The sequence below is a fragment of the Pimephales promelas genome, chromosome 20, assembly GCF_988280905.1.
Source record: "Pimephales promelas chromosome 20, fPimPro1.hap1.1, whole genome shotgun sequence".
Lineage (NCBI taxonomy): Eukaryota > Metazoa > Chordata > Actinopteri > Cypriniformes > Leuciscidae > Pimephales > Pimephales promelas.
In genome coordinates, this window is record NC_142788.1 from 26,353,138 (window position 1) to 26,367,449 (window position 14,312).

Genomic DNA, 14,312 nt, shown 5'->3' on the forward strand with positions numbered 1-14,312 from the left:
TTTTCAACGTGCCAAACCACAGCCAAGTATAAGCTATGCCTATTATTGTAATATTTCAAGATTGATACAAACGAATATTCAAATGCTGTATCTCAAAACAGATACCAATGATTAAAGTGTAGGTATACCTTTTAAGAACTTGAAAAAGGCAAGATACAGGTTTTGATTCTTGATGCACAAGATTCTTGAAAAAAAAATGCGTTTGCATGTAAGCTATATTGTCTGCTAGACTATTGCTGCTGATGATAATAATAATATTAAGAAGAATAATAATTATCGTGTTTATTTCACTCTTCTTTTGTTTTGATGGTGTTGGATGGTCACTGTTTAAAAAGAAAAAAATACTTTAGGCATAGACCTTTTCAGGAAGTTCCGGTGGTAGTGACAATTGCAGTGGTCATTGTCCATCCGCCTTGCCTTTGTATTGCACTGCTGTTACATTCCAAATGAGGGCTTTACTATACCTGCAGTAAACTTTATTGGTGGTGTAAACCCGACAGTGTCGCATCCGGGCAGACGTTTTTGCCTTTTGATTTCTGTGCAGTGCAGACAGGCTAGAAAAAGACACCAGGAAAGCAACGTGGACGTGGGACTGCTTTGAGTGTATGTAAGCAAAGGGTGCATGTATATGTTTGTGTGATATTCTATTTTAATTTATTAATTTTAAAAGAGTGGAAGTTTTCGTATTTGTACTCATATTTACAATCTGTTTATGATTGTGCTATCAAATTAGAAGAAGAAAAAAAACAAGGTTGTCATGAAAAGGAACACGTTAAGGGGAGAATATTAGCCCGCTCTTGGCTGTGTTCGTTAGTGTAAGTATTTGTGCATGTATTTATTTATTTATTTATTTTTTATTCGAGTGGTATTCGATATTTGTACATACATTTGCATTCTGTTTATATTTGTGGTATGAAACTAAAAAGATAGGAGTGAAAGAAATGAATTTAGCTTAAAGGAAAAACTTATACAGCTTACAGCTTCTTCAACTTTTGTCGATTTGTTTAGCCAAAACCGTTAGTAAAACATTTAGTTAATATGTATTATTGTCATAAAATAGCTTTGGCTATATTCTCTTGACTGGTTTTGATTTTGCTCAATTGCATGTTTCCATACATTAGCCTCCATGATACATATTTGAAGAATATCTCGTGTAATGCGTGTTCCTTTAATGCTTTCATCTTGCAATTAATGATTCAGATACTTATCAATTAACCAATAGAGATCATACAACGAATTTCGTTTAAAGAAAACAAATGACCAGCAACTACATTGATATACATAGCGGTCGCTATTGAAGAATAACGTAAAGCTTTATTCAAATATAGCCTACTTACCTGCACCATAATACAACACTGAAATGTCTGAACTTTGACGTTGTTACAGTGTTAAGCTTGAACATCATTCAATCAACACCATTGAACATCATTGAATCAATAATCATATTTGATTTTTCTATCTGACAATACAATAGCAATACTATCTGACAGAGAGGAGTGTTCATTTTGCATTATCATTAGTTGTTGGGGTGAGAATGTGTTGACATTTGACAGCATAAGAGCAGTCAAACTTTTACGGTTGTTTTAAAAATGTAAAAAGTTTTTTTTTTTTGTAAATATAGGCCTGTTTAATTAAGAATATTTGCAAAAGCAAGTTTTTGTTACCTAATTTTGTTCTCTTTTGCAAGTGCGTCTGTACACAATGGATAGGCCTACAAATGTCCCTTTTTGATAATTTTGTGAAATAAGAATAATAGTTATAGCTACTGATGTTCCATGGTCTTTACAATTAATTTGCTCTCAAATGCTTGTGAAAATGATCATGTGATTATTTGAACTTTATCTTTAAAAAAGTGCCTGTTGTGAGAACTATCTGTCTCCCAATGGTTCTAAATTATAATGTGATTCGATCTGCTGCAAAAATAAACTCAACTAAACGACTAGTCCAAAACAAAATCCATAATGGGTCAAATGGGGTAATTAGGTTAGCCTAAAGAATGGTTAAAAAATATTTGCTACATTAAGATTTTTACACCTTTAATTATTAATATTAATATATATATATATATATATATTTTTTTTAATGCATTGTGGGTATAGGCTACAGGACAATGGATATTTCCCTTTTATATTTACATATTCTGATGAACAAAAGAGGGCTTGCACAGGTTATGAACAGACACCTAATACAGGTTTGCCCATTATGGCTTATTTTTCCTGTTTTACAATTTTCATTATACTCAGATTCGAAAAATATTAATGTGATCATTAAGCTTTTAATAGTTCTGGACTAACTGGACGTGTGTTTTTCACAATAGTCTAGGCTATATGACGAATATAAGACTGGTTTCTCAGTGTCATCAACTTAGCCAATAAAAAAAGGGAAAAAGATGGAAGAAAATGGGAAATGCGATCTTTGAGAGAGGGTGAAACGTAACACATTCCTAGTTGTTTAGAGGGGGAATTTACAGCTAAGTAATAAAAGTTTACGACTGAATACACGCGGTCATTGGTTGCGTCAGACCACGTGGTACTCACTCTATGAACATGAACTTTGTGCTGTTGTCTTCTACTGGATATCCACATCTATCGACTTGCGAGCTCGCTGTGGTGTTGAAATGATCTTAGCACCAGACATTTTTCTGTTTTCTGTTTATTTACCATCTGAGGTGGATTTTTAAAACGCAGATAGTATAACACCATCTTGTCTCGTTTGCTTCATCGCTAGTAATGACTGACGTCGCCGCCTCCCCAGTCTCCTTTCTACCCATCTGATCCCCTAGAGGAAAACAGCACTGTTAGCTGGAGCTTGAGGGGTTTAGCGTGCGTAAATATGATCATTTCACCTCGAAAGAGAAACATTTTTAAGAGTACAGGAGAAAGGGATCTAGATCCTTGTGCCGTTGCCTGTGATGTGCTGTTTTCGAACGCCATGGAACGTGCGTCACACAGACAACAACGAACGCTGGTAAGTGAACATATTCTACGCTGCTTATTGGCTTCTTACAGGCGTGTATAGCTACACAATATGTGGTGATTTGTCAGACGGGATGTTTAAGAGAGACATGCAACATAAATATAGGCTACTTTTATTGTGGCGTTTCCTCTAATACTGTAGGCTATGGATTGTGAACGCACAGCCTCGGTGACAAGTGACTTTTGCTGTTGCTTTCTTGTATATTGTTTGTTAATTGTCTCGGCGAAAATGAATATAACATTTTTAAGTTTAGTTAAGTTGTCCTAACTGGTGTGGTTTGGGGTTAATGCATTTACTTTCAAATAGTTAAAACATGCGTTGTCAGGTTATGTGTTTGATTTTGGTTATTTGGTCATATTGATGTAATTGTATTTTACCTCATAGTAAGCTATAGATTTAATATAATAGCAAATTAGACTAAAGAATGTCAGAAAATTACAAATTTTACAAAAATTTCTATTCTCAATATTAAGTGTGACTATGTGACACTCATCGGGCTATATTGGTTGCTCTCCTTGTCAAATTTTCTTTCTTGCATTGTACTATTCCTCGCTCTGTGTGATTATTTACCCTGGAAATGTGAATTATTTACGAGTGAGATATTCACGAGTTGTATTCAGAGACACAGGGTTACAATGTAATTAGTATCGTTAATTTGTATTCAAACTGCTGAATTCTGGATGTGTCCGTCTGATGACAAACTGCGCTCAGAAAATCTTTTACACTTGCTCAACTACTCACATAAAGCGTAAACGGCGTGTGTTACACAGCAAACAACTGATTAAACACTTCAGACATATCTGAATATTTGTTACGGATCAGGATCAACAACAACACACATATACACCCCCCCCTCACCCCCCCCCCCCCCTCTCTCTCTCTCTCTCTCTCTCTCTCTCTCTCTCTCTCTCTCTCTCACGTGTTCAATCATCCAACACTGTCATTCCGTGAGGACTAAATCAAACAACACTGCCACCTTGTGCCTGCTCCATATGCAAGCCATTATACAGAGTCCAAAACCAGTGAGGGCAACTGCCCACATAAAATTCAGATCTTAATTTTTATGTGGGAATATGTCTGCCATTTGCTGGTGTTTTGCTGCGTAAAAAAAGTTTATTTGATAGGAAAATGGGGAAAGGAAACTGATACAATTGCTTTACCAGCGTTATTATGCTAGCTAATTAGCCAAAAATATATTATTATCAATAAATTATTATAAATATTTTATTTTATATGTGTATTGTGGCTTTTAGAAATTCATATTAATTCTCAATTATTAAAATAATGAAGACATTTCAAAACAAATACAAAAAAGTCCGACTACTTTTTTATTGTTTTTATTAGTTTTATAGTTGTAATGAGACAGTATTGACAAACATGAAGCTTTAAATACAATAACCATGGGTTAACATATTAATAAAATCCATTGGTACGCTGACCAAAAAGCTAAAGCTGCGACCTTCAGTCATGGGCCTCTTGAAATCCACATGTGCTTCTAGACTGGGGGAAACAAAACAAAAAAGTGTTAATAATAAAACCAGTTATTATGAACATGCATTCCATTTGTAATGGAACTGTTAAAAAGAAAAGTTTTATTTATCCGGTTTATTCAAATTAGAAGTGTGTATAAGCATATATATTTTGTATACAGAAACAGATAATCTGATGAGCTAGGTTTGCGTAACTAATTTTCTTTTTATTATTATTCTTTTTTTTATGGATTGGTAATTTATCAAGGCAGAATTCTTGTGTGTGGGCTCGCATATGGTTTGTCGATGTGCATGTGTGTATTTGTATGTAAGTGAGAGACCGAACGCGCAACGCGAGTGGAGGGCGGGGTTCTTCTATACTGTGAGTCTCCTCTTTGCCTCGGAATAATGACTGTCTTTTGTTTGCCATTAAAAATGGAGTCTATTTAACTAATCCTTATGCCTGCACGTATATAAGGTGCACGAGATTTATTCATTTGTGTATTACAGTTATTCTTACTGTTAATGGCAAAGTTCTAAACAGGTTTCTGAAATTGACACATTTATTGCCATTTGACTATCATTTGTGTAAACTTTGGGCCAATCTCGTGTCTGCCACCGCTATTGAATTTGAATCATAGAAGGCATAATTCAGTTGCCACGAAAATGAAAACAAATTCCAGGCGAACTTTCAATTCCAAACATTTCCTTACAAGAACCGCAGGGCAATATGAGTTCGCTCTACTTCAAAACGCCTTATTCATGGAGGTCATTATGCGGCCACAAAATTACACAGAATTATCTTGTTCTAGTTAAAAACCATAATGCCCCTTCGGGTCGCGTGTTGTTATAAGTGCTTAGCTGCACATGAGAGCTCTGTTAAAGCTGTCACGTTACTATTATGGATTTTGTTTTCGCATAGATACATCGACATATAGATGACAGGGTAGGAAAGTTGGGCTTGGATAAGAAAGCTATAAGACTCATCATTGGAATTTTGCAATTGTGAACATCCGTTACAAATAAATTGGCCAATGATAACATTCATTTAACTTTGGAGAATGTGCAGACTAGGCCATTATCGAGCACAGTTAGGATGTGCATAGCTTGCTTTTTCCAGATCATAATCATATCACGTAAATTACGCATTGGAAGTAAGGACGATTTTTGCGGACGTTAGTGCCTAGTTTGGTCGAGTGTAAAGAGAATACAGGCCAAACGGGATGTCTATTTATTGCCTCTTCAAACGCTAAAACACAACCGTGCGATTTGTCTTAAGGGCTGCAATAAAACACTTAAAGCTCTTTCTCTCCAGTCACATCAACATACCAACTGCAGACTGAGTGTGGTGTGTTTTACTCGCTACTTCATTCACAAGACTGATGCTGTAAAATAGATCACGATATGAAAAATCTCCCCATCAAAGGCTTTCAGTTCAAAGTCGTTGGAGCAATATTGAACATCAAAGAGTCAGATATATAGCCTAGATACAGCCTACACTTAGTATGTGATCTCAATTCAGCCAAACTACACGTCGGAAGATAGCCTAGTGAAAACAAGTAAATGATTTAAGAATTCATAATGCACCACTGATTTGTTTTCAGCATTGCGCTTTCCTGTTTCTAAATATGATATCCGATATCCAGTGTGGCATAGCCTACTAGGTTAAGACAAAGGTAATTTAAATATTTTTAAAATTGTAATTGAAAGTATAATTATTGCTGTGATTTTTTTTTATTGATTTTTTTTTATTTCATAAATTTGAATTGGCAACTGTTAAATTGCCACAATCTAAAAATGAAACGTTAAAACGTGTGCACACGCAAGAAATATTTTTATTACTGTTATAAATTACTTTTATTATAAATTACTTTTATTAGTTTCCCCCCCACAGTATACACGGTGTAATATTGTATAAATTAAATCATAATAATACGTGAAGTTACATACTGCCATATATGTATTGTATTAACTTAGCATGCAATTCATGTTTTTATTACTTTTATTGCAGACCGGTTAAAACTACTACTGCACTAGCCTACTACTACTATTATTATTATTATTATTATTGGTATAAACGTCGATGAATTAGCTTCGGAATATAATTAATCATATAGTAGCCGTAAAGTGATTAAATAGCACTTACCATATTGATGTTTAGAAATTCCTAATAGACATTCCTAGCAGATATATAGAATTATTGCCGATCTCAAATATTGTCCAAAAAAGGACAACCCATCAAAAACATTAATCCTTGATATTGATTTATCCCGATTTTATAGGTACTTTAGAATACAAAGAAAAATTGTATGTATTTAATCAATCGTTAAGCAGATTAGCCTGTTTTATAGCTGTTAAATGCCTTTTCTCACTGTCGGGCTGGAAGTAAATTTTACTGTTCTGTCAATCTCGTGTTTTGCGCACCTCTTTTTAAACCACTGTTTTTGGCCTCACACGTCCCGTCATGTGGCCTGCATTAAGGTCATGGAGCATACCCTAACCATTCGGTTAAAACTAGTCCTGTTCCCACTACTGTTTCTTTGAACATGATAATACATAATTTATTCCATTAATATGGCTGCAAGCATTTAATAAAGGAAAGCTGTATATTTGAATTATTTAACAGACCTTTGGCAAATATGATCATTTTAAGAAATTCTGAAAAAAATATAGTTTATATCCTTATAAATACAATCAATACAGTCATCAAAGTTGAGTTTGAAATGTCTCGTGGCATTATTATTTTTTTCATAATCATAAACTATAAAGTTAAATGCTAAAAATGTTTTTGCAGCTTTCTGTGTACAAGATAAGAGACTCGCTGCACAGCCCCCATACATTCAAAGGGGTAATTGCTTCAGAGCTGGAAGTCCTCAGTTGGGTTTGTGACTTTTATGGCACCAAGGCGCGTTTGACGCATTCTTTAGTAAGATACCCCTTCCCCCCTCCTTACTCAGGTTCTTTTTACCATAGAAATTATCAATACATTACAAATGGGGAAAGGAAAAGAACAGACGTTTTCCCTTCAGCGCAAAGAAAGCCCGAGGAAATAGAGATAGAGAAAACAAACGTTAGAGGGAGATGTCTACTCAATAACAAAAGAATAGTGTGGTCATTTCACTTGGTGACTGACGACAATGCAGATAATGTCTATTTATATGATATAAAATGTGTATCAGCGGACACATTCACAGTTACTTTTATTTTTTTAACATATATATATATATATATATATATATATATTACATTTTACATATGTTAATGCACGTTGAAATACATGTTAAAAGCATCTTAAAAGGGAGGGTAAACAAAATCGGTGTAGAAACGCCGCCTATGGCAATTAGTCATTTAATTGGCCCTTGGTCATTTTTCTTTTTTAAAACAAAGAGTTCTATTCATGTAATTGGAATGGTTACAATTGTAGTTATATCATCTACACAGTAATAAAGTTGTTGCGCCAGAAAGACACGAATACGGTAGTAGCCTATTGTCATGGTAAAGGATATAGGATATTTTGTTCTACGTCAGCGACAGAAGCCTAAGCAACTGTGAAAACCCATATTTCAGGCAATTAAGTGAGATGGAAATTAGCTCAATGTAAAATGCATGATTCCCCATAGCCTAAGTCTAGATTTATCTTCATAATACACGTGGAGAAGATTATAAAGATTATACAGATTATAACTCGCGAATTAATGCTCAAAGAATATGTAATTCTTTGGTCGTGTGAGTGCGTATTCTGCATTTGTGTGTGTGTTTACTTAAACTTTATCAACTGAAGCCACAAGGATAAGAAGCTACAAGCTCGATATTCCTCCGTACACAGCGCATTCAATTGGCTGAAAGTGGTCAGGTGACGCTGTCATATTGTCCTTCCATGAGCCAAGCCTTGGCTATAACACTTGCTTTGCGCGTCTTAACCGGAGACTGGAAATTAATATTATTGAAATCCTTCTGAAGTTCATTTGAAAGAGAGTTAGGAAAGCGGGCGGGAGACGTGTGTATGTGACAGAAGGAAGCAGACCCCATAGCACAAAGAAAGAAAGTGAGAGATTAAGAGAGGGGAAATAAGATAGGAGGGTGAGTTGATGAGAGGGCGATAGGAAAGGTATGAATTCGTATTTCGCGAACCCGTCGCTCTCGTGCCATTTATCTGGTGGGCAAGAGGTTTTGCCCAACATGCCACTGAACACGACCGCATATGATTCAGTCAGACATTTTTCGTCTTATGGCACCACAGTGACCCAAAACCGGATTTATGCGTCCCCTTTCTATTCACCTCAAGATAACGTTGTGTTTGGATCAAGTCGAGGACCGTACGAGTATGGATCTAACGTGTTTCTTCAAGATAAGGACGTGCTTCCCAGTTGCAGGCAAACTAGTATGGGACTCAGTGCGCAGAGCCACGTTGCCCAGGAGTACAGCCTGGAACAAGCTCGTGCAGGAACACAGGATCAGAAAGGAAACAACGTTCAGATCTACCCGTGGATGCAGCGGATGAACTCGCACAGCGGTGAGTTTTACTGCGACTTGGGACATACCCTGGTGGAATTGGTCTGTTTTACGATACGTCCTATCAACAGAGTAGCTACATTTTATGGCCTCATAAACCACTACTAAATCATCAGACTATAAAAGCCCCCTTTTCCAGCGAGGGGAATCCCATTTGGCTACCTCCTTTAATACTCAAGTGCCAAAATTATTTCAAAAACATGTACAATAAGTGTGAGCGCGTTAGAAAATTATCCAACGAAAAGTGCATTTTGAACCATTTTAAGAGCATGCACTACTATGTTAAAAATGTCACTTAACTTGTCCGAGACTGTTTGAAAACACACGGTAGCAAAGTTGGTTAAAAAATATTTTAGAAACACTGAAATTCGAAACAAGTTTCGCGATGCTATGTAATAATGGGTTAAATGCTATAGACTTCATTATTGCGTCAAATTGTTATATTAGTTACCTTATAAATTAAATAATAAAAAATGCTTTAAGTGAATTATTCCACCAGGATCCCAAAGGTGTGTTTTATTTTGCAGTCAATTAAGAATTGATCTGTGTAAACTCTCTTTTTAAAATGTATTTGCACTTTTCCCCACAACAGGAGTTGGGTACGGGTCAGACAGAAGAAGAGGTCGCCAGATTTACTCCAGATACCAAACCTTGGAACTGGAAAAAGAATTTCACTTCAATCGGTATTTAACCAGACGCAGACGCATCGAGATCGCCAACGCTCTGTGTTTAACTGAGCGTCAAATCAAGATTTGGTTCCAGAATAGGCGCATGAAATGGAAGAAAGAGACCAATCTAACTTCTACTGTACCGGGGACCGAATCAACGGGTACTCCTCAAGACACCGAGAAGGAGACCGAGGAGGAAACCGAGGAAGTTAAAAAGATTAAAGATTAGGAAGTCCATTTCTCGTTCTCGAACGCCTGTTAACTGCAACGTAACTACCTAAACGGAGAATTTGCAAATATTAATGCATGGACTGTATACTCTGCTATTCCTTTTGACTGCCCCCTCCTCCTCCTCCGACCTGAACACCACACTCAAGCTCCACTACCACCACGCCACTAACATTTACACACGTTGAAACAAATGGAGAGATTAAGAGAGAGGAAGACGCACATGTTATCCACCATAAAGCAATTCACTTCTCTTTGTACTGGAAATAGTTCTTTCTTGGCTGCGTGATGACAATGCCACAGCTGAAATGTTTGTGTGGTTCTAGTATTAGCTATCATGTTGCTATAGGCTAGTAGAAAATGACATTAGATGAAAATGTAATCGAATTTGATAAGTAGGCTACCAAACTATTAAGCCTCTAAACTGTACCTAAGCATTCCAGAGATGAAGGAAACTTCTTATATGCACATTCAGTTTTTTTTTCTTTGTGGATGCATATTTGTACAATGAAACAAACCCTGACGGGATGAACTATACTACCTAAATCCTTATTACATTTTATTATCCTTTTTTTTTCTTTTTTTAATATTGCTTTTGCCCCGTCAGTGTTCTGTTGTTCAAAATGCCGCTGTATACTGGCACATTAGCTATTGAGAGAACTTCAAAAAATACATTTCATCATACTTGTAGTTGTGTGCATATAAACTTGTCTTAAAGTGAGAATCACACCAATATGAAAACAAACATATACCTTGGTACGCAATTATATTGTTTGTGTAAACTGTGTATTATTTAATAAAATTCTTGAAAACAAAAACCTTTATTGTCTTTATTTTGACTCCAGCCTTGCGCTCTTCACCACGCTTAAAGGGTTCAGTAAACTTAAGACTTGAAACACTTTTTAACATAAAAACATTGCAAAAAGTTTTTTTATTTATCTTTGTGAGCAATTTGAATCCAAATGACAAATTAAAATCACGGTTACATTGGAGTTTGGTGTATCGTTAAAGTGCACTTAATTTAACTCAAAATTAATCTGCCCAATTATCTGAATGGAATAATACAACCTATTATTGTTAATCCCTAATGATTAAAGTAGGCTATGTAACGATTTAGAGACTTTTCATTCAATTAAAAAGCCTTGACTATTCATCGGTATTGCTTAATTTGACAAAACCACATTTGCATTGCATAGTGGCACAACGCTTAACCAGTAGTTCTGCGATTAAATAAAATTAAAATTAGCCGACATTTAGTTTTGGGAAGTCACTGCAACAAATGCACAAAAGTTGACGCATTTAAGAGACATTTATGATCACAATGGGGATTAATTTCGCAAACACCCAAGAAAAAAGCAACATAGCCTACACATGAAAAAATCAGAAATCACTACCGCGAAACAGGAGAAACACATAGGCCTAATTGTCATATATAGAATATGGATATGCCTAATCGTGTTGCTACTCCATATATCGCCGACATTTGATTTGCCATAACATCGTATTGCATAGTATCGTGTGTGTGTGTGTGTGTGTGTGTGTGTGTCTGTGTCTATGCATGTGTGTGTGGCCGCTTTGTCCAGTATTAGACGCCAGATGACGCTCTTGTCTAACGGTCTCGCCCTTTTTAGCCCAGACCCTTAGATAATTTCCATACCGAGAAGTTATCGGACACGTTTCACTGTCTATCAATAACCTCCTGGGGATCAAGCCAATTTATGACTGGCCCAGGAGCTGCACGTGATTCTATTTAAACATTCCATATTTGGGCATTACACGTCGTATCAAGAAAAAAAAAGAAAATGATTTCCTCCTCCTATAAATCCTGCTCTTTTTTAGGACAAGCCCAACGTCCTCTAGAAATACAAATAAAGTCCAATAAACAAATAAAACTTCTAAACAACTTATGTCTACTTTATTAGCTGATTCAATCTCTGCTGTGATCGGGGGCTTTTTGTGACTCTCTCTCTAAGGTTAGGCTACTATATTGTTTTGGAAATAGAATGAGCTCATACGTTGGAAAGTCTTTTTCTAAGCAAACGCAAGACGCCTCCTCTTGTAGAATGCACACTTTTGGCAACTATCGTGTTCACTCTGAGTTTCACGAGTCCAATTACGCGTACGAAGGACTTGATATCGGCGGATCCTTCAGTTCTCAAATCCCCTCCAACTCTTTGAAACGGGAGGCGATAAACACAAGCGACCGTGCAAGGACCAGTGCAGCAGTTCAGCGAACACAGTCCTGTTCAGCTCTGGGCGCTCATAGCTTTGTAAGCACTCACGGGTACAACCCCCTCAGTCACGGACTGTTGAGCCAAAAAGCCGAGGGGAATATGGAAGTTATGGAGAAGCCCAGCGGCAAGAGCCGCACAGACGATATCAAAATGGAGACTACTTCATCGATAAAGCAACAAACTAACTCGACTCAGCGTCAGAACCAGTCGCAGCCGCAGATATATCCGTGGATGACAAAGCTTCACATGAGCCACGGTAAAGTTACGTTTAAAGTTTGTTTTGGAAGAGAGAGGGGAAACTGCACGCATCTCATCCTCGTCATTGCATCTCCTTCCTACGTTTTGTCGCTCCATATTTTTACTCTTGAGTTTTATAGGCCAAACGCAGGAAATAATAAAACTAGCGGCCGTAAATTTTATGACAAAGGCATCTATTGCTCGTAAACCTGTCCTGTTTCTGTGAAGAGGTGATCTCCGCTCAAATTTATGGAGAAATAATTGGTTAAGAAAAGCAAAAAATTATTACATTTAAATGTACTTATTATTTCTTGTTTTAAGCATGAGTTTACATGTTAATCATGTAAAGTGGAATTTCGAGCGAATCTTTGCATACACACAGGCTACATTATCTGGCAGTAGGCTATACTTGTTTCCGGTTAGTTGCTCTCTGCACCGTTGGAGTAGCTAGTAGAGCAAATTACAAAAGTATAATAACAATTTGTTTCCTCTAAGCAGTGAGGCATTGTCTCTTTGTATTTATTTGTTTATTTAAATAATTCATTATTTTTTTATTTGAGCTCTTACAATATTGTGGGTCAGGACATGTTAGGAAGCTCGTGGCCTTCATACATTTATGATTGTTTTTTTTTATCACGTTTGTGTTATTTCTGTGCATGACACTTAATTTCAGAATAAATAAATATTAGCGACATACCACCTGTCCACTGTTTTCATTTTGGATTTCATAATGCTTGATGTATCCATATTTCAAATGGATTGTGTTTGGTGGCAACTTCATCAGTGATTATGAACATATTTTTCCTAGTAATATGCATGAGGACGACAGTCGATAAAAATTTTACATATAGGTAACCCAATATCTTTCTGATGCCACTTCAGAATCTGACGGTAAAAGGTCACGAACCAGTTACACCCGGTACCAGACTCTGGAGTTGGAGAAAGAGTTCCATTTCAACCGATACCTCACACGTCGCAGACGTATCGAGATTGCCAATAACCTCTGCTTGAACGAGCGGCAAATTAAAATTTGGTTCCAGAACCGTCGCATGAAGTGGAAGAAGGACTCAAAGTTGAAAGTGAAAGGAGGACTATAAATTATGTGGTGCACGGCTTCAATTGAAAAGCCTAAAAATAAAGGCGGTGTTAACTTGAAACAACAAATGATTAGATTTTGTTGTTGACAACATTAAATGTCTTTCATTTGTCTACAATATCATGTTGTTGTGTGAATATGTCAATATTTTCGATATTTATTGATAGTGCTCTCTCCCGGAAGATGCTTATTTGAATAATGTAGGCCTGTAAACTTAAACTTTATTTGAATATGACTTACTAAAACCACTTGTACTAATAACCAAGATAATATACCATGGTCTGCATCCAGTTACGTTGACTTCAATGTAAGTGCAAATAATGTGGTGCTTTGTTTGAACATTTATCAATCTTCCCTTTGCATATTGAATTTTGATGGAACTTGTCTTTTTATCCATTGTACTTTCTGTCGTAAATACATCATAGTAAACCACACTCCATGATAATAATGCAACAACTGTAGTGTCATATTAAACGCTGTCTATCATGTTGTCTGTCAACCAGCAGCCAAATGGTAATTTTATCTCCATTATTATGTCTGTTGAAATACTGTGCGTTCATAACATTTTGCTCTTTAATTGAATGTGTTTTTGGGCACATTTTACAGGCAGACACCATAATTTTTCTCACACTCTACTCTTAAGTATATAGGCAAGTATACTGTAGGAGTGGCTTATACCTCTCATACCAAACAAACTACACGACCTACTTTTGTGTGAACCGCATTTGTATGATCCATTACTTCTGATATTCTTACCATTTGTTTTCGAAGTTTCATTGTTAAGCCACATCCAGTCAACAATTAATCATCACAGTAACAAGATTCAATTGCTAAACATTTCAGAAAGTTTTGTCAGCTCTGGGTTAACAGCCTCCTGTGTCCAATAAAACCT

The 14,312-nt window shown here is 36.3% G+C and overlaps 3 protein-coding genes across 3 annotated transcripts in view; all 3 read left to right on the top strand.

Moving 5' to 3' along the window:
• Nucleotides 1-2,505: 2,505 nt before the first annotated feature.
• hoxc4a (homeobox C4a) overlaps nt 2,506-14,312 on the top strand; it is a 34,658-nt gene continuing 22,851 nt past the window's right edge. Inside the window, exon 1 of the transcript XR_016148263.1 lies at nt 2,506-2,967. The gene's annotated coding sequence lies outside the window, so the exon portion shown is untranslated. The remainder of the gene's footprint in view (nt 2,968-14,312) is intronic.
• Nucleotides 6,127-10,818, top strand: hoxc6a (homeobox C6a). Its single transcript, XM_039652458.2, has 2 exons — nt 6,127-8,958; nt 9,550-10,818. Exons 1-2 carry the CDS (start codon nt 8,556-8,558, stop codon nt 9,852-9,854), a joined length of 708 nt encoding a protein of 235 aa, XP_039508392.1. The 5' UTR covers nt 6,127-8,555; the 3' UTR covers nt 9,855-10,818.
• Nucleotides 11,287-13,937, top strand: hoxc5a (homeobox C5a). The gene is made up of 2 exons (XM_039652459.2): nt 11,287-12,343; nt 13,207-13,937. Exons 1-2 carry the CDS (start codon nt 11,857-11,859, stop codon nt 13,419-13,421), a joined length of 702 nt encoding a protein of 233 aa, XP_039508393.1. The 5' UTR covers nt 11,287-11,856; the 3' UTR covers nt 13,422-13,937.

Bases quoted from the DNA above. Each gene is read 5' to 3' on its own strand.
- hoxc6a (XM_039652458.2), top strand. From the start codon at position 8,556: ATGAATTCGTATTTCGCGAACCCGTCGCTCTCGTGCCATTTATCTGGT. The intron at 8,959-9,549 runs GTGAGTTTTACT...TCCCCACAACAG, and splicing joins GCGGATGAACTCGCACAGCG to GAGTTGGGTACGGGTCAGAC.
- hoxc5a (XM_039652459.2), top strand. From the start codon at position 11,857: ATGAGCTCATACGTTGGAAAGTCTTTTTCTAAGCAAACGCAAGACGCC. The intron at 12,344-13,206 runs GTAAAGTTACGT...ATGCCACTTCAG, and splicing joins AAAGCTTCACATGAGCCACG to AATCTGACGGTAAAAGGTCA.